Raw genomic sequence first — 21,673 nt, 5'->3', positions numbered from 1 at the left:
GACACGCAAACATACTGTTTTATTTCTAGGACGCTAAAATCATGTTTGTTCTTATACTTGGTTTAATGTGAGGCAATTCCATAAATTTTAAAATCGCTGCTCAGACAGGAAGCCAGATCGCAATCGCAGCAGTCTGGAGGAAATTGCTCATTCTCACGCGAACGACCTCTCCAGGGAATGCGGTCTAATGGAAAAAGTTAAAAAAATATACAAAACTTTTTTATTACAATCCCGACGGTTTCGTCGTGGATATAGTGTAACTATTCTGTTCCAACGAGTTTCCATTTTTTTGAACCTAATAACTTCTGTATTTTTCTCTTCCTGTTTTATTCTGGAACATCACAAAGCACTTTTTGTGATATACAGAATGCGAAAATACTACCTGAATGTATAAAAAAACAAGTTCCGTAACGAATAGCATCAGAAATGACCACAGTTTGAGTAGGAAATAATATTTAATTGTACTTAATATATAATATAATAAATAAATATAATATAATAAATGAATAGTTTCTTTACATTAAATTAGGATAATCGTCTGAAAAAAAATATTTATTGTAATTTAACATTAATGTTCCATTCTACTAAAAACACAATATTTTACAGGCATTAGATATTTCTGACCTCGTTCGCATATAAAGACAATTCCAGTAAATTTTATAGCATTCATACTTTTGCATAGCACTTTAAACTTCAGTAAGACAAATATTACAAAAGTTGGATACGATATTACTGGAGGATATTCATGTGTTATAGTTTATAAAGTTAAATGAGAAACTATTTAGAAATTGCCCCATTTTTAATTTAATTCATCTTATCATTCTCATTCCGTTCTAGTTCCTAATTCTAATCAAAGCATTATCACGATAATACGAATCAATATGCTTGATTACTTAAATGCAGCACTAAGAAATAATTATATTTGTAATAAACGGATATTTTAAGGTACTTTTAAGTGAGTAATAATGACGTGATTTTGTTTATACATATTTTAAAAGCATTTGTGCGTTTTATAAAAATCGATAACATCTTATCTTATCTACCTGAATCTATTATTTTAAAAAGCGCGCCAAACCTTTTAGTCACTCTCAGTTGTTATAAGTCGGTGCACGTGACATAGCAGTAATAATGTGGTGAGTTTGTGGAATTATTTACTGTTTTGTTCTATTCTTAAATCATGATGAAGAAATAAGGGGCGTGTATGTTGAATAATGTTATGCATAGTTAATATCAAAGCCATGTACTTTATGTGTTGCATTTATTTACAATATGTTGTAACACAATGATGGAAAAACAAAATGGTTGAAGGAGAAATCTGGTACAAGCCAGACGATCTTGCATCTCTTTCGTTTTGTGGTAATAGTTGTATAGCTGTTAGTTTGGTACGTGCCCCTTCCGTGTGGCAGAGCGTTTTGTGTTCTCGTTGTTTATTATTGTGTTCACTATTAAGACAATTTAATTAAGTATCCGAAATACATCTCAATGTATATTTTGTTACACAAAGTTATTTTCTAATAAGGATGAGATTATTATTTCCTATCTAGTAACCATTTTGGCTTAGAACAATAAATATTGATTTATAAAATCAGTAATATTTTGCCTTTTTTTGTTAACTCTATCTTTAAAAGTTTTTTTTTGTGTGATAGTATGAGAGGAAGAGTAAAAAATGTTGTTCAATCTATACTAATACATAACAAGTCTTTGGTTTATTTTTGGTAAAATAGTACTTTTGAGCTAAAAGATAAAAATTCGCTATCGAAAATTTCAAAGAAAATAAAAACTACGTTTATCTGGTACACATCAATCAATATTCTACTATCAGATAAAGTGTCCTTAGCATACCGACCTACCCACCAACATTATTTGCAACAAATCTGTTTGTCAATTTGATCGTTCGGTTATTTTTAAATATCAAAACTCATCATATTTTTACTCAGCTTATAAAGCAAACGTTAAAATTCTTTTCAAACGATTAAGGTTCTATTGAAATATGTTCTTTGTGTCTTATCTGAACAAGGTTGGAAATATCATTCAGTTCAATGATATTCTCATTGTACAAAATTGTAATAAAAATCTTCTGATCTTATATCACTTTTTTCCTATGTTTAAGATTTATTTAAATTAGAAATAATATGTACTAATAAGCTGCAGAGTTTGTTTGTTTGTTTAAACGCTCTCATCTCAAGAACAATTTGTCTGATTTGAATATTTTTTTCAGTGTTAGACAGAAAATTTATCGAGAAGGGCAATAGCCCTTCAATAATAGCCCTCAAATTTTTGAAAATTAAATATAGCTAATAAGCTATATTTAATTTTCAAAAATTTAGCTAATAAGCTATATTTAATTTTCAAAAATTTGAGATCCGTAAGTAAGTTGCTACTTAGTGACCCAAGCTGTAAAATCGAAAACCTATTTATGCGTGCACTGCAAAAACTATTGACAATATAACAAAATAATGTACTACGGGTTTGTAGGTCCTATTAAGATATAGAAAAATGTCGTGGAAAGTTAATATCTAACTATCATAGTGTTGTCATATCCAATTTTACTGTTCAAAAAAATTTATTAAATTGTCTGAAGCAAGACACTACGTTAAATTTTTATCAAAATATTAATCCTTACCCTAATGAAACATTATGTTTTTAAGGGCATTTATGTAGAAGTACAATTCTTGTTGTTTCATCCCAATCAGGCATTTCATTTAGAAGTTAACAGGAGTATAAGACGCTTGGAATTGATACATCATAATGTACCTAATATTAATCTTAAGGTCTTAGAATAGTACCTCTTCTTATATTATAATAGCGAAAGTAACTCTGTCTGTCTGTCTATTACGTGTTCACGGCTAAACCGCTGAACTGATTTGTGAATTTTAGTATATAGATAGATGGAGCTCTGGAGAAAAACGTATCTTACCATTTAACCCTATCCCAAATCTCGAATCAAAATCCCTATCCTGAAACCACAAGGGAAGAACCATGAATTGCAGTTTGGATTCAGTGGCCGTAGTGGCCGAAAACAAGTCTGATTTTCACGCGGACGGAGTCACGGGCAAAAGCTAGTTTATTATATTTTATTTTAATGTCCAAATGATTGTTAATTTTTATCATAATCAGACATATTAATTATACAAGTAAATTTTAATTAAATTTATTTCATAATAGGTCTTATTGTATCGTAGTAATACCTAGATAAGTAATTTAGCAATTAAACAAATGAAGTGCTTGAACTTAGTGTTACTTTTGAATCAGAGAAAATCTGAGGACAGCTGCCAAAATAAAATTTCTCAAGCTATGTGGGTCACAGATTGCAACTAAAGAATTTCCATACATAGATACAATACACTCGAAAAATTGATATCTCTTTGGTAATCATACCAAAAACGACGATACATAAAACAGATTTACTTCATAAAATATACTGATAAGGCTCATGACATTGAAGTAAATTAAATTATATTAATTATTGATTCACAGAAATCAGAACAGGAAATATTTCCACAGCGTTTTCTTTATTATATTTAAAGTTGTAAACTTATTAAAGATCTATTCTATCCAACTAGGTCATATAAAACAAATTCTGACATATTCAAGCGAAGCAATTATATTTTTAAAATGTTTGTATATAATATGTACGCGTACAGTATAAAGTAGCTTAAATATTTCCCGAAGTTTATTCCCAAGTCTTTTAAATTTGTATTTATGGAATGAAAGATACAAGATAAGGTACCTACATTGAAAATCAAAAAAATCAATTATTACCTTCGAGATTACATTTGCTTTGGTCACGTTTTGAATCATTCCATGTTAAAAGATAATAAATATTGATAAGATAAATTAAAATCAGTGTGATAATGCGAGCGAGTCATAAAATTCGACTGCTTAGTTCTTATAACCCAGCCCAAATTTTAAAGATTACACTTTTTTTTTACAATTTATAGGCAATTTACAAACAGCTTTTTCGAGACACAATGCAAAAGATATCTTTATATTTAAACTAATACAGGTTAATAATTTATATACATGAATATTTGTATTAGAATAAAAATTCAGATTTTAAGCAATTTATTTTTATAACTTTAAAGTATAGTTCACATATTATTAGTATATATTGTAGTATATTTTGTCTGTTAAAGAATGACAACCAAAACAGTGCTTAACTATTTTTTTTCGACGTAACTTATATGCATATTAACATTTAAAAACGCCTTCCTTATTAAATCTGTTTTTTTATATTTTTATTCCAGTTTGAGTTGTGTGTGCAGTTTGCTGTGTAAGCTTATTAGCTTCTTCCTATCCCTGATTATCATCGTGGGAATCATCTTGATAATTTTGTGGCAAACTGGCGTTATCTTCAAAGAGGTAATGAATAATGGTTTTATGTTCAATGTTCCTCCATTGCAGATGATATAGAATTGAAGCCATTTTTAAAACATATTTTATGCAATTTTATAATAATAAAATATATATGTTTTGTATATATTTAATTAAAATTAGATATCTTTTAACTTGTCCAGTTTTTGTAAATATAACAAATTTATTAAATTAGGAAGATTTTATATATAATACTACTATTTCTAAATCTGACTACTACTATTTCTACTATTACTACTATTTCTAGATTTTGACTGTAAAATAGTCATCTAGATAATCACTGTTATTTATGTTATACATTTAGAGTAAAGAAGATGTAGAGATTAGTTTAATCAATTACTACATTATCATTTTTAATGAACTATTTTATTTTATAGGACGGTGGCAATAACAATACGCTGAATAGTTTGTTGTCGGGGACGGCGGGTCACTGACACCTGAATCACGATTTAATAATAATTAAGTTAGATTAATTGTGCCTTTGCATTATATACAGTCCATTAAACCAGGTGAAGTCGCCGTTATGTCAACACCAAAAAACATCTTTATAAGAGAGTTAATTTATTAAAGAAGATGTGGGTATGACGAGTTAATAATGGTTTTTTCAAATTAAAAATTATTAAACTCGTTAAACATGCTTTACATACATAGATTTATGCATTACATGTATAGCTTTAAGGTGATCAAATGCATTTTCTTATAAAAAACCTATTCAACAAAATTATCTCTGATAATAATTAGTACCTTACCAGGAGGAAGTATGCATATAATACTACTTATGAACTATTTATTTAAATGTAGCTAATAATAGATATATTTATGATATCTATTTTTATTATATTTATATGAATAGTAGGCTCTTTATATTCAAATATGATTTGTTATGTTCTACTTAATTCTCAAGTAATCTTACTATTTTTTCTTAATTTATCTTTGCTACCAATGTATTAGTCCTCTTTAGATTTTTCTTTTTATGATGTAAAGAAAGCACCGTAATTTTGGTTATATCTAAAATTTTATGGTCGCATTTTAACGATAAGTATTGTTGAAGGCATAACAAAAATGCAAGATGTATAATTGAGCATTAACTGAGAGCATTTTTATTATAAAGGGATGGTACTAGCACAAGGTTGTTATGAGTTCTTGCGCTGTGTTAACCTGTGATACATTATGAAGTGACGTCATTCATAGTCTATTGTTTGTATTTTCTCATGCCTAAATTATATTTTAAGTTTATAAATATGTATATTATTGCGTAAAAAAAATGCAAGATTATGTGCATTACACTTCAATCTTTTTACGAACATTCCTGAAATACCCATTACAAGAATTTTTGTATAACAAGTTTAGCAATGTATAAAACGAGATATAAGACAAAATATTCATTGTAAACCGATATTCTGAATGGTTCACATAATCTTAATGAAAAAGTTATTGTGTGAACTAAATTATTTTTTTTAATCTTTTGCAGCATTTTATCGTTATTAAATAGTCTATATATCATTGAGCTTCATTTTAATCACACTATAATATACCAGAAAGATTTTAAACAACCTTATTATTTTCTTCTTTTCTTGATGGTAACAATTGATTTTATTTTATAAAATTAAGTATTATTAATTTGTAACTTCTCAAAAGTAAACCACATAAAACCTTTACAAATATACATAATAAATCTTTAAAGGTGTCACTATTTTCATTCTGACATTTGGAGAAAGCTAATATTTATTAAACTATTCCGTAAATTAACTTGCAAGTTTTTGTTTCTTTGGATTCGATTTAAAACTGAGACTCAAATCAGAGGGTGAGTATTACAATATATCTTCATTTTCTTCGAGATTAAAGTACCTTTGTCTCGCCTGCCTGTAAACACGGTTGCTGCAAAGAAACCAAATTGTTGGGATTATTTAATAAAAACGAGTAGGTAGTATTATCCGAAAAACTTAGTTTCATTTAAATGACTACTCACGAAAATCTTAGCACTTTACCAGCTTTGAGCACAAATATTGTATTATTAGCCACTCGGTATTTTATTAGATCCACTTTGGAGATCAGATCGAAGAACGAGAACCACGGATTGCCTCCCCACTTTATTTGTAGGCCTGCCTCGCAACTGGACTAAGCGTTATTCTACTACCTTCTTTATGTATACAGTAAAGGATTGAAACAGATTGTCTGCGTCTATGTTTCATTCCACTTACAATTTGGGTTCCTTCAAGATAAAAATGAAAAGAAGCAACTTCATAACTGGAGTAGTGCGTTTACTACCCAAGGCTTCATGTCCGCCTACTATCAGGACGATTGCTAGTCACGTGCTATCCAGTTAGTGTAATAAATGAACACTGAGATGCCAGAGGGAAATTGACTAATGAAAGAATCAAAACATTTTTATCCCTCGTAAATATTTAGAATTGTTTCCTACCTGTCCTGTAAACTATGAACTACCAGGCTATAAAATATTAATAGCAAATTTAAAGCAATAAAAGTTATTCAGGGTCCAAATGAATTAGATCCAAAGATATGAATTCGTTATGGTGACTTTGTTTTCTTTTGTACGCGGATTACTATATTATATTATTATATTAGATTACAAATAAACTCTGTATAATAACGAACAAACTAAGGCATGGCATGGCAATGAATTAACTGAAACTTTCCCTTCTAACCTAGTAGCACTTGTGTAATTTCAATTTCAAGACTCAATTTATATTTTTATTTATTTACAGTTGGATATCTTGGGAATATAAAAGATATTCAACGTCAGAACTAAATAGTTGAAAAATATGTGGTAAGTGTACAGTCCCACAAATCGGAAACTGTTTTTTGGCAAGTGTTAATCTCTTTTACCAGTTTAAATACGATAATCCTTTGTAAATACACAGTCCTCTTTGGACTTTTAAAATTCATCATTTTAACTTTCAATGTAATATAGATAATAATAGCTTGTAACAGACCTCTATATTTTCAGTTGCATTTTTAATTTTTGTTTCCAAACTGTTCAAGCTGCGATATATGTCGCTATTTTAGCCGGAGCTGGATATTTTGTTTATAAATACACTAATGATTTGATGGGTAAGCAAAATTTATACATATTTCTTATTCCACACAATTTAATACTATTTATACCTAACAGAGAGCAACTTAGAGATCACATGGTGATAATTATAAAATTAATTGAATTTATTTTAGCTGTTTACAAGGTGATGTAGGACCCAATAAATGCGACATTCTGATATTCATAAATGACTTACGAAGTAAACGAAAGAAGAAACTTTTATTACAATGTCTTGCAGATAGAATACGATACCTACTGCGAGCAAAATATGGAACGTAAAGAATGTAAGAGAAATTCATTTTCTTTGTTTCATAAATGGCTTATTTGAAATTTAGCGATCTCGGGAATTTTTATTAAGTAGCTTGGTATAAAGGTTTCTTTAAGTATTTTGGTGACTGAAATTATTTCTCTTTGATTTTTTTCATTAATTCTATGATATCATTGACAAAAAAGTATTCCAAATTTCAAAGGGATTATTAAAGAATTATTTATTTCAACTTTTTGTAGTGTTGAAATGTTGTTTACGTTTTATTATTTCAAACTACTAAACTAAATTGAAATGACCTTCCAGTCCATGACAACCTTATAAATGAAATTACAAAAAATTCTCCTTATTCTAACCATGCTGTCTTCAATAGTATTTAGCTAAAAAAATAATTCTATCACAAATTTCATAACAATTACATGAAGATCTTTGTTGTCCTCTTTATTTATGTCCTATTATGACACTGAAAAGACATAACTTAAATTTGCATGTAAAATGATGCAACGAATAAATATTAAGAATCCTTAATTCATCCTCTTAACTTAGGTCATATTATATTCATTATCTTAATAATGTGAAACTTTTATACTATATACATAATATATTGTGGTTTTAATTCAAATATTAAGCTCAATATTATTATTGAAAGCTAATTGATACATTATTTAATTTCAATAATAACAAAAATAATGTGCAAGTGCAACACCTGCAAATGTTTAATGTACAAGAAAACCGGGCTTCTATTCATATTTTTATTCGAGTTAATATTACCAATAACGAATCCAAAACATACCATAAATTTGATTTCATATTTAATTATTCATTATTTATTATGAAAAAAAGACTAAATATTTATTATTAATATAAATTTAACCAAAAGCTGTAAAACTTATATTCATTCACTTCATGGCGTAAATAAAAAAATTACAACGAAATTGTCTGAGCAATTCTAAAACAAATATTTTGGTGTATGGTAAGAATAATAATAGGGGAAGCATTAGTATTTAATTTAAAAATAAGTTTCAATACATTTTGTTGTCAAATTCTATCATCTTGATTATGACATTAAAGGACATCGTTTTTACATATATACTTCAAATTTCATTTTGAAAGCATAAATTGTTTTATATCTTTGATAATATAGTCGTAACTAATAGTTGTGAATTATTGATATCGAATTGTGTTATGCTAAAAAAGCCATTTCTATATTCAAGTACCTATTGAACACCGTCAATGATCTCTTAATTTTGTGAGACCTTGGTATCGTCTACTCGGGAATACCTGAGAAATGTGGTTCGTATTTTATATGTATGCACATTGAATGAAAATAACAATATAATTACACCTTAAAATCATACAAATGTCTTTACGTTTGTTTTTAAATATAAATATATAGTAGACGTATGGAATCCCATGAGCAATTTTTTTATATCCAGCTTGTGTTATTTCAGTTGCATTTGTAACTTGCTTTGTCAATTTATAAGCATTCTGATAGCAGCCGGTCTTCTCTTGATATTATTAATAATAATAATGGGTAGTTTCCATTTCGTAAGCGGTAAGTATAGCACTGTTTCATTTTAAACCTTAAGAGGTTTTCTGTGCCTATTTGAAACTAATATAAATAGTATAAATTGTTATGGCTATTTGGCATGTATTTTTATTGTAGTAATAATACATTAATTAACATATAAGTAAAATTAAAAACATGTGCTTAATAATGAATCAGCCTATCTGTATTTTTATCAAATTGCTGATATGTTGATATTTATTTAACTTACTGTTGTTTTTGTTGTTGGTATTGTTCCAATTAAATAGAAACCAATTTAATTTGCCCTCGGACTTCGGTTAATTAACGCGAATTTTGTATTTATTCTCCAATGACCGCCTATTGCAGCATTTTTATATGTAAACTAACAGTTTATAAAAATATTACTATCATCTAGTGGTCAATTGTAGAATCCAATTTAATTTACCCAGAGTTCCTTAATGTCTCATAGAAACATAATATCCTAGTTGAGATACTGATCTCGTAGACTAGGTAATGAATGACGTTATGTATTTTATGACAGTTAAATAAATTATTAAAAAACTATAATACACACATCTTCAATAGACGATTTAAAAAATATATATATATTTTAATCTGAGAAAATCCGGAATTTTCGACATAATTTGAAGATGAAAAGTATTGCGAGGTTGCACCACACTAAATTATAAATAATGCACAATCGTAATTGTTACGGAACAATGAAAACATATTTAAAGATAAAATGAATAACTCACACCGCAAGATTTTGACTTTATCTGATAATAATTTAATATTTAAAATTCATCTTTTTTTAACGTAAACAAATGTATCACCGCATACCATATATGAATACCACCCAGACAGGCGCGATGACTGGGATAGTTTAGGTGGATTCCTGACAACCATGCAAGTGGGTATGTGCTTTCCCCCCTTTGTGCCGATTTACCCACTACAACAACTAACGATTACCCTACGGTTACGAAATGTGGCAACTGCGACCCAACACTACTCACTGCTAGTCTGCACTCTGTACGTTAGCAGGCCCATGAAGGGTTTTCCTCCAGGGTATGACGCGAAATGTCCATCGGTTTGTCACAGTGGTAGCAGGCGGGGGTCACCTCCTTTCTAGTGATCTTGTGCAGATACCAGCTGAAGTATCTATGCCCTATTAGTGCCTGCACAAGACGGAACATGAGTGCTCAGTGGTGTTGGATGATTTACCGATCGAAGTGGGGGTGAATCGCCCCTATCAGCCCGTTTTCCGGGAAACGCAGTTTCCTCTACTGCTGGCCCGAACATCCGCCTGATATCGGTATACCCCGGCGAATATCTCCTCCTGTAGAGGGTCTTCAGCCTATACACGAATGATCACTTTTATATACAATTTTTATGACATGAATGCCAACTACGCACTTAAGCACTACCCTTACTGGATTCAATGATGGAAAAATTTTTCAAATAAAAAAAACGATGTATTATAAAAATCTACACAAATAAACGACTATTACCCACCTATCAATTCGTTACCAGCATGGGTACAACCTAATAAATTAGCTAAAATTAAGCGGATTGCTTTTTCAGTGTTACCTTGTGTTATTATTATAATTACCAAGGTATCTGACGGCACAGTGTTCAAATGCATAACATAAGAAAGTCAACTAATTTATTATAATTAATTTATATTCATTATTTAATATTCGTAGAAAAATTTAAGACCTGTCAAGAAATCAATTTTTAAAACTTTTTTTAGTGGACTTAGTGAAGACATTCAAGATTAAAGACAAAAATTTTCTATCGGTGTACTGGAAGTTAACTAATATAACCAGTACAAGATTGAATTTACTACACAAAAAGCCATAAGGTATTCCATTATTTTCTAATATTCTATTGATGTATTCTTTTTTATCTATATTTACTTGTTAAGTAATTAACACACAGTATTAATAATAGTCATCAAATAACACATATAATCATACTTGAATAAAAAAATCATCACCACTTTTTTTTTAATCAATTAAAAAAAAATACCAATCCTCAGCTATGGCTTATTCTATTCCAAGACTTCAAAGAAAATACAATAAAAAAATGTTGTACGAAAGAGACTTTATTATAAAATCGGATAATCATTTACCTAATTTAAATAGTAGTAGCATTTTTACCGTTACACTTAACAAAACTGATAGGAAGATACCAAAATATCCCTCTTTGTCAAAAGCTTTTAAGCCTCTTTCTTATTTTTCATCATTAGTAGCAATGAATGCTATTAGATATACGAAAAGTGGCATAAGTAAGGTCAATATTTGGAGCAGGTTATATTGTATATTGATTATAACCATTTTTCTAACAGCCATTATTATTATAAGACAAAGAGTAACTTGGAGAGAGACAAAAACTGATCTTCCTTTGACAATTATAGCTAAAACTTTTACTGCTCTACAATGTACAGAACTGATATACGATATTTTCGTTACATCCTTTTGCAACAGCGGGGACTTTATAAAAATTTTCAAAAAGATGGATGAAGTTGATGGCCATTTCAATCAATCCAAGAAACTGTTTATCAAGCGGAGGATCCTTTCAATTTGTCTTGTTGTAATCGTTATAATTGTTGTATGTTGCACGTGGCTCATAAGTTTCAATTTAATAAGTACAATAACTTACTTCACGTTTTTAATCGTTCTCTTACAAGGCGTCAACTGTGTGTCGTATGCAATTATTATTTATGTACAATTCTTAAATTTCAACAAGGTTCTTTTGAGAAAAGTCGGGAGAATGTCACCTTCAAAAGAAATCGTCTTCAGCGATGATCTCACAACATGTATAATAAAGGTAAGCAGAATTTTTCCACTTATTAATAGAATTTTAATACAAATATTCATTCTCAATGCTTTCAAAATATTCGATATTTAATGTTGTTCCAGAAATTGTTCAGCGATTCGTGCTACGCAAAATTTAACAACGGCTATTGTTGGTTTCAACTCATGCAAATATATGATAAAATTTGCGATTGTATCCATCTATTCAACAATATCTATGCAAAGCAGGTATTATTATAAGAACAATTTGATTTTAATATTTTCTATGTATGAAAAACTTTACATTTATTTCTTTCATAGATATTATTTATGTTCAACTGTTGGCTTTTATCGACTCTCCTTGCAATATGTAGATTGATAAGTCCATCATTAAAGGTATGTTGTGATTGCAAATATTTTTAAAGGAAAAAATTATCAATTGTATGATAAACTTTTATTTTTTTAGAACAATGATACGAAAAATACTGACATATATTATTACATTTTTATAAACCTTCGACCATTGTTCATAGCCACATTCAGCGATTTGTTTATTGAAGGAAGGCGAAAAACATTACATATTCTAATGCACTGTTTGGTTCATCATGAATTGGGTAAAAATAATTAATCGGATCTTTTTCCTAACTTTCAACTAATGTTTCAATTTAAATGAGTTGTGCCATTTTTTTTAACGATATCTATTAACAGTAATATTTCTAAAAAAAATTAAAAATATTGTCGAGTTTATTTTGTTTTTGACATCTGTAAGTTTATAAATAGGTAATTAATTCTGAAAATCTAATTCTACTTTATAACTTACACTCTCGTACGTTACGCAACCTAAATAAATAATATATTAAATTTTAGTATACGTATCGTACCTTTTTTTACTAATTATAATTAATTTTTGAATACAACAAAAATTATAATAAAAAGTATACTTGGTAAATCAGAAGTAAGGTTGATTGACGTAATAATAATTAATGCGCTTATAGATCCAGAACAAAGGAGTCAAATATCAATTATGTTGGCGCTGGTTAAAGCGAGGCGTCTCGAATTATCCGCGCAAGTGTGTCCTGTCACATTAAAAATTATGATCGACTTTGCAGGACGAGTCATCTCCTACACAATCCTAATTATACAACATTTTTATAATAACTTATGAATACATTTATACATATATTTATTTCGTTATATTGGACTATTATTAGTATAGTTTTATTGAAATAAATATTTATTTTAGTGTGTTCAATTTTTTTTCTAACTGGAAGTGAGATGACTTCAATATTTTACCCCAAATTTTGTCTACAGCTCTGCCAATACTGAGACCGGTTATCGAGTTATTAATAACATTGACAAATGTACCAAACTTTTTTCTATTATAATCTGTGTTACTCTAATTATACACTTATATTCATATGAAGTTTATTAAAAACTTTATGTATTAAAGTATAACAAACATCCATGGATCCTCAAAAACCTTTTTACGTTATAATACTTATTTCTAGGTAGTTTTTTTTATCTAGATCTGATAAAAGTTTACAGCGCCCAAATTCTCTCATTTCAATAGTAAATAAAATGTACATATATATATATATACATATATATATATATATATATATATATATATATATATATATATATATATATATATATATATACATATAATGAATCAAATAGAATAAGTTTTTGTAACCCAGAATATATGTTCAAATAGAGAAATTTTATTTGACTCTACTTCATTAACAATTTAAATAAAGTCATCAAGGACAAAGATAAAAGGAATATCCTTAAATTTACAATTTAACATCCGTTTGCTTGTCGGGCTTGCAAATAGAGCTCCCGCGAAACCGCTCCATCCCGGGGCAATGCCACCGATATCAGTTATATGGCCATTCGCAAAGGCTCCCATCCCTGCTGCCCCCTCCCCTGCAACTAACGCCTGGCAAAAGCCTAGCGTTACAAGCGAACCGACAGCCCCTCAGGCAACCCAGGCCCCTAAGGCACCTCAGGCCCCTGAGGCCACACAGGACCCACAGGCACCCATGCAAACACCGGCAATCGGCCTTGCCTGCAGGTAGTCTGCGACATCGCGAGTCTCATAGACCCCGCGGAGGTGCAGAGATTCGCTGCCAAGCTGAGGGCCTCCGACGGCAATGTGCCAGCACGCGGACATGTTGAGTGCCGTGGGAGCGATTAAAGCTAATGGCTACTAGTAGTTTATATTAGGCGTCCCAGACACCCCTCCTGGACCCTGACAATAAACATATGACCGACAGTACAGACATAAATGTCCTCAAGACACACCAAGACAACATTTACACTAACACACCGCCTTCGCCAGCGAAAACGAGGTCCCGTTTCTTACACGTCGTTCGGGCCATCTGCCGTCGAGGGGCGTCACGCAATTCCATCTTCCGATGCCATCCTCCACTTCAACGACGTTCTAAGCCGAGGTCCGGCCTCTTAGAGGCACCCTTGGCACAGGCGCACACCTGTCGGGTACTTCGGGCCCGAATTAAACGGGTTGGTCACATCGGGCCACCCACCTCTCCCGGTGACGCTGTAACAGCCAATAGAGCTAACAGCAATAGACAAAACGAAACTAAAAAAAAGATTACAGAGAGTCTCGCACAAGCCGTAGCAGGCTACGGACCTCTTCGAAGTAAGGGATTCATCAAACCTTCTATGGGGTTACCTTAAATACCTCGGAGCCTGATGACTGTCAAGAATAAAGTCATCGATGACGTCAGTTATACGTCACTCTTTTAAGAAACGACAAAGTGCTTCCTACTTCGACATATATCTTTGTCAAGTATTATTAAGAGATATATTACCTAACCAAATTTATAAGCTGGAAAACAACTTTGTATGTACCTCGAAAACAAATAAAAAGCTGTAGATAATATATAAAATAGGGGTTTGTTGCTGTTAATGAACTTTTTATTAGTAAATTTAATGACTGCAGTTCCTGGAAATCAACATAATCTTAACACACTATAGTTATGAGAAACGCTGTCACTCCTTTCAGATCGTAAAGACCACTGACAGCAAAACCTGCATAAGTACAATTACTTTACTTTAAAAATTGATGAGTACTTTATATTATTCCATTTTCGCTTATAAAGTGGTTCTTAAGTATCTATTTCGTCGTCACGTCGCACGTTCATAATGTAAAAATCAATATGCTTTAAGACCCTTTCATGTTTTATGTAGGTTAGCTGAAAAGAAAGTATATTAATGGAATATACATTTTTAAGAAATATAATAATAATATTAAACCTAAGTATGTGTAAAGTTTTAGAATAGAAATAATTTATGTAATATTGAAGTTCGAAACTATGTAAACCGTATTTAAGCACCCTTCATTTGTTATTTCTCACCTGCCTTAAAATTATTTTTTAAAGATCGTCGGACGGCAACGATCTTTAAACAGTGTAACAGCTTGCGTTTTTCGTTAATTAAATTGTGCCAGACGTTTTAAGCAACGTTAGAATTTTGCATTTCACTTGTTCGGGAGAAAAGAGGGCATTATAAAAGTATTGGTACTGATATAATATTAATCTAATAACTTTTTATATAATTATTTATCGGCAGAATATTTCTTGACTATTATTGCACCTAATAAGCAGTGGAAATGAAGCCGTAGATTTTAGAACACACACGCAGACTAACTGTTCCAATCCTTATCTGTGGAGGAGAAATGAACATTGCTTCGCTTGGATACAAAAAAGATGTACAAAGAAAGCATGGAGGTTCGAAATGCGTTTAATTGTCTGTTGCGCGGAGAAATTTTATCAGAGAAATATTGCGTGCACTTTTCATAGTGTATAAAACAACGAGACTAGAATTTTTTAGAAGACTGACCAGTTTGCTTTTAAACAATTCTTAGTTACCAATAAGTTGAAAACCGAGAGAAAGAGGAGCCAAGGAATCAAATCAATGCATATTCCATACAAAAAAGATGTACAAAGAAAGCATGGACGTTCGAAATGCGTTTAATTGTCTGTTGCGCGGAGAAATTCTATCAGAGAAATATTGCGTGCACTTTTCATAGTGTATAAAACAACGAGACTAGAATTTTTTAGAAGACTGACCAGTTTGCTTTTATACAATTCTTAGTTACCAATAAGTTGAAAACCGAGAGAAAGAGGAGCCAAGAAATCAAATCAATGCATATTCCATACAAAAAAGATGTACAAAGAAAGCATGGAGGTTCGAAATGCGTTTAATTGTCTGTTGCGCGGAGAAATTATATCAGAGAAATATTGCGTGCACTTTTCATAGTGTATAAAACAACGAGACTAGAATTTTTTAAAAGACTGACCAGTTTGCTTTTAAACAATTCTTAGTTACCAATAAGTTGAAAACCGAGAGAAAGAAGAGCCAAGGAATCAAATCAATGTATATTCCATACCAAGAAATCTTATTGTTCTGAAACTTGAGTTCCAAGTCCTATCTTAGGCTTTCAAGATCTTGATGTTTTTGATGTCATAAGTTATCAAGTATAAGGTAAATTCTACATAAAATACAATAATATAACAGTTATTTTGAAATATATACAAACACGATATGAAAAAGGAAAAACTATCATAATCAAAGTAATTTGATAGTAACTATTTAAATAAAAAAAAATTTTTTTCTGATCAAATATTATTTCCGTCTTATAGTTCTTATAGTCACAAGTATCACATAAAAAAAATATATTTTTATGTAAATTATTACTCGAATTTTCTTAAATATCCCATAAAAAGCTAAAAACATAACGCGACCGTATATTATAGAATGTTGTGTACCTACTATATGAATATATATGTTCGCAGTAAAAATGTGAAAGCGCCAGTTATATTAGTAGGTACGCTTACCATAAATTTGCTTAGTCTCACTGCTTAGACAGCTTCGTATGTAATGTGACGATTCTTAATTGTGTAAGTGTGTAAGTACCATTTTAAAACGTTTTTCCTGGTCTTGATTTAGTTAAGATTCTATAAATTAATGAGAACATAGTGATACATTAATGATTTATAATAATTAAATAAATTAACAGTGATTTGACATAATTTACCAATTGTCTAATTCAAGGCTTTATTCTCAACATATTTGTCTACATACATAATATGGGCACTTAAACAACACCGAAAAAGAGTTAACGAACTCCAAAAATTCAGTTTAATTTTAACAAATATCTTAATAAGAATAAAAATACTTGGAAATTGTCCATTTCCTTAAGTCTATGGGAACGAAGTCCCTAAAAAGTTATCATAATATTGCCAGTTAGTTATTAGGAAATTAAAAATAATATTTCGGGAACTAAGTATAAATATGACTTTACATAAATATCCATTAGATCTAAAAATAATATAGCTGTGCACGGTCACATTCTTATACAAGAGAATAGTAACAGTAGTGGTAAGTCAATTTTCCTTCATTTCTTATTATAGAACTTGTTTATTGCTAGGAACCAGAAACCATCTCGCTATATCTAAATTTAGAAAAGTTTGTAAGAAGGTTTGGAGCCGATGATATAAACCCCAAGAAAATTTTATGAACAAGATTTTATGGAAAAAGTGGGGTCAATAAAAAAAATACATAATAAATTCAAATATGCTAGTTCACTTGTACGAATGATTTAGAAAATAAATTTTACACGAGCTGTTGAAACAAATTATTGTCACTATCGTATTGGCCTTGGCTATTAAGCCGGGCGGCTTTCCTTTTAGTCTTACTCTGCGGCGGGAGGTAACGAGACATTTAATATAGTGATAAAAAAAAATTAAATTACTACCATATACTTTTATAAATTGTTTTCTAAAGTCCTAGACAAGTACCAGTAGTAATTTAAAGATCACCTTATTATGCTTCATAATATTTGCATTTTAATAGCGAAGTTTTCTTACTATCGATCTTTATAAATTTGAAAACATCGGATTAGTAAATAGTAAATTCTATTTTTCAGTTCTAGTTTGCTTTTCTATCAATTTTTTTTTTTTTATTTCGTTAATAACTATTTCAATCCAATCGTAACTTAAATTATCTGTGAAACATTTAAAATAGTTTAATATAGGAAAGTGTGCAATATGCATGAAAACAAAAAGAAAAGGATATCACACTAAAATTATATTCATGTTATGATTGTTTTGATATCATTGATTATGCAACAAAATATAAAGTGCAATAACAAATATCTTTTTTTTATTTTTAGCCTGTCCCAACTTTGACGTATGAATGACGGAGAAATATTTTTGACGGAAAAGAACATTGTTGAAATATATACCGTTCAGTGTTGTGTTTGTACTTTCTTCCATTATATTGGTAGAATTGACTGCATAAAAGTTTAGTAGCTGTCTCTCTTATACTGACAATATTAAGAGCAACGTCCACGAAAGTGGAGAAAGAGTAGTGAATTAACTACGTTTAACCTATATAAGCATTAAAAGTTAGATTTTCTTATTAGCTCTTTCGTAACTTCGGTTTTCAACTTTCAACTATGTCTGGATGTAAGTAAACCTTTTCAATAATGTGTGCTACATAAATGTTTCGATTTACTCATTAATCTCAGATAGTGAATCAGTTAACTGTATAGTCACCACATTATCCGACACAAGGCATTACTTTGTTACACCATATTTGTATTGGATTTCACTTATTTAATAATTTTAATCACTATAGATAAATGCATTCCATATTACTTATCTAATTAAGAATAACATGTCATTATTATAATTTCATCTATTAGTAGGCTCAAAATGTTATTAATTTTTCAGTTAATACTAGATTATATTATAAACATATAGGCAACTGAAGTTATATATTTCTCAAACAATATTAAGTATAAATTTAGAACTACTGTTTCTTAAGTTTCACTGATAAAATGTTTTTGACATAATTATTCAAGTCAATTTGTTTTTATGTATCAAATTTTATATTTGAAACTGTTTTCATTACAAATAGTCAATAAAGATGGCTTAATAAACACTGTAATCAATGTTTTAGATATTCCTAATTAATATACTTAACTCTTATAAGTTTATTATTCTCAAAAAATCAGTAAATTCTTAAATTTATTTAAAGATTATCACCTTCCTTATCATACAATTTCAGATCCATATGGGGGTAACCCACCTCAATATCCTCCACCTCAAAATCAAATCTACCCTCAAATTTACAACCCAACAAATGCCTCACCTGTCCAGGCGATCCCTGGATATCCAAGTGGGCAAAATCCCCAATTTCCATACCAGCCTGGCTTTGTAGTCTATCCTACACAACCTCTGCCAGGCCAGTTGCCGCCTGCAGCGATGTCCTATCCAGGAGCACCAGCAGCACCTCCAAATTATGGTTACCAAGGATTCCCTAATGTTGCTCCTCAACCATCATATGAGCGTAAGTTATTCTCACTGTAAAGTGATATATGTATCCTTTTAATAAACAGATTACCTTACATGATATAGTCCAGAACTATTAAATAAACATTCCTATAATTTCAATAGACAAACAATAATTTTAAATAAGGTGTTTTCAAGTTTTATATGTGAATTTACAATTTTTGTTTCAATTAATTCTCTATTATGGTAGATAATGAGTTTGGTATGTAATGATTATTTGATGATGTCCACAATTAGTAGTTGATAAGCAGGGTTCCAATACTCAAGATATTATTCCAATAAAACAAAACAAGTTACATTTTTATCATTTAAAATACATAATTACTTATCTTGATGACATCACTCATTTATTGAGTATTTATTTGTATTGATAATATTTATATGGACAAAAGCATTTTACCTCTTCAAGGGTTTATAGTCGGTCATATATTTTATTATCTTGAAAAAAATGTATCAATATCCGCAATATAATGATTATAACAATTTTTACTATCCAGCTGTAGTGGAATGGATTCCAACAACTCCAAATGAGGCCCATATGTTTGGTAACCGAGCAGTTGTTGCTGGCTATGAAGGATATGACCATAGTCCTTTATGGGTCATAAGGGCCAGATTTGAAGGTGATCTTATACCTGGTAAACTTGCCATTCAGCACAAGGCCGCTTATGTGCCCTGGGGTGGTGCTGAAAATGCAGTTCATAATATTGAGGTATTTAATCAATAAAATATACTTTAGTTTTGTCCAATTTTGTTGTTGTTTTTGATGTTAGAACCAAGACTTTAAAATCAGAAGATGAAATCGTGTTAAATACAATCAAAATCAAACACAAACGCTCTTTATTTTATTTTTATATATTGAATTGTAAAATAAAATTCTGAGAGTTTACAATTATTAATAAAAAAATTCTACATATGTCAATATTAGAATAACATTTTTGTGCTTTTTAATCACCAGTGTGAACACAAGCAACAAATTATTAATGATTTCCTACATTCTTTTCTTTGAAATCTGTATTGAATATTCCAAAACTACTTTATTGATATTTAATTCTACTGTTATTTATGTATGTTTGTTGGTATTTGCAGGTGTTATGTGCTCGTCCAGAATGTATCCGTTGGGTTGATTGCTGTGAAAGTTCAATACCCCCAAATGCTATAGTTGCTGGTAATACTTCTGAAGGTGAACCCTTGTATGTGGGAAGAGCCAGAGAACAGGGATCACTCACACCAGGAAAGGTAAGACAATTTATACTATATTTAATAAAATAAATTTTACTAATATTATATTCTTGCACCCTTACAATTTGTTTATGTATGTACAAATTTAACATTAAATACATTATTATTCAATATGGCAACATTAACATTAGTAATAAACAAATGGGTAGGAATGCATGTATATGACTTGGTCTATGTAGTTTATTGTACTAAAAAGTTGTCATATGTTCAAGAAAATAAGTCTTTTTTTTTAAGTTTATAATAAACAAAAATATCATAATATGAATATACTTCACTAGTATCTAGTAATTTTTTCAGATATGTGCATGACTGCAGATCTCTATAATTTTATTTAGACAGAAATAAACTTTATTATTTTACTTTACTTATACAAATTTATTATTAACATATACTTATTTTTTATTTATTTATTTACAAACTATTGAATATCTAACAATTTACTACAGTTATCATTTTATTTTATAAGGCAGTAATGTTAAAATTATGTATACAGTGCTGCACTCGTCTTATAATAAAGACAAAGAGAAGTAGTGATAAAGGAGTGTTGGCATTTAATTGAATCACAAGAGCGAGTCATTTTGAAGTGACAGATGACTAAATTTCATATATTTCATATCATTAATTCCATAATCAATTTCAAAATTATTTTTTTTTCATATTTCTGATACACATTAAGTTGTATTAACTGATTTGGATTTTAATATTCATATTTCACAGGTCCACCCGAGCCACAGAGCTATGTATGTTTCATTCGCCGGAAAAGAGATTTCTCATAAGACATACGAAATACTATGCACCGTTTAGTTATTTAAAAAGAATTTATTATTTATCTGAATTTTGCTATTGTTTTAAAGTATTATTTCTTTTAATATGCGGTTTGTAAAGTACTGAGACACTGTAATAGTCTCGTTTATTCCTATTGTTAATCTTAGGATAAGCAAAAGATGTTATTTTGTAATTTTTCTACGATTTAAAACATTGTTGCATTTTAAATAAACTGTTTATTTTGTATTAAAGTGTTTTTATGGAGAA

General features: G+C 29.9%; 2 protein-coding genes across 3 annotated transcripts; both read left to right on the top strand.

Annotated features, from left to right (window-relative positions):
• Positions 1–935: 935 nt before the first annotated feature.
• LOC116769262 (uncharacterized) lies at positions 936–13,264 on the top strand. Of its 2 annotated transcripts, XM_032660303.2 has the most exons (8): positions 8,783–8,987; positions 9,146–9,249; positions 10,973–11,083; positions 11,971–12,051; positions 12,144–12,266; positions 12,339–12,413; positions 12,484–12,631; positions 13,013–13,264. In XM_032660303.2, exons 4-8 carry the CDS (start codon positions 11,995–11,997, stop codon positions 13,180–13,182), a joined length of 573 nt encoding a protein of 190 aa, XP_032516194.1. In that variant the 5' UTR covers positions 8,783–8,987; positions 9,146–9,249; positions 10,973–11,083; positions 11,971–11,994; the 3' UTR covers positions 13,183–13,264. The 2 variants fall into 2 exon arrangements, 1 of the variants encoding a protein (XP_032516194.1); XR_009753923.1 differs by lacking the exons at positions 8,783–8,987; positions 9,146–9,249; positions 11,971–12,051; ... (2 more) ...; positions 12,484–12,631; positions 13,013–13,264 and adding exons at positions 936–1,133; positions 4,248–4,362; positions 4,752–6,178; ... (1 more) ...; positions 7,343–7,446; positions 7,564–7,713 and having other exon boundaries at positions 10,973–11,079.
• Positions 13,265–18,267: 5,003 nt separating this feature from the next.
• Positions 18,268–21,673, top strand: LOC116769133 (uncharacterized). The gene is made up of 5 exons (XM_032660160.2): positions 18,268–18,514; positions 19,119–19,400; positions 19,900–20,111; positions 20,489–20,638; positions 21,359–21,673. The coding sequence occupies exons 1-5, from the start codon at positions 18,505–18,507 to the stop codon at positions 21,443–21,445; spliced, it is 741 nt and encodes a 246-aa protein (XP_032516051.1). The 5' UTR covers positions 18,268–18,504; the 3' UTR covers positions 21,446–21,673.

This window comes from Danaus plexippus, chromosome 5 (genome assembly GCF_018135715.1).
Source record: "Danaus plexippus chromosome 5, MEX_DaPlex, whole genome shotgun sequence".
Taxonomy (NCBI): domain Eukaryota; kingdom Metazoa; phylum Arthropoda; class Insecta; order Lepidoptera; family Nymphalidae; genus Danaus; species Danaus plexippus.
Note: the sequence above shows the minus strand (reverse complement) of the source record. Positions and strands in the feature narration are given on the sequence as shown.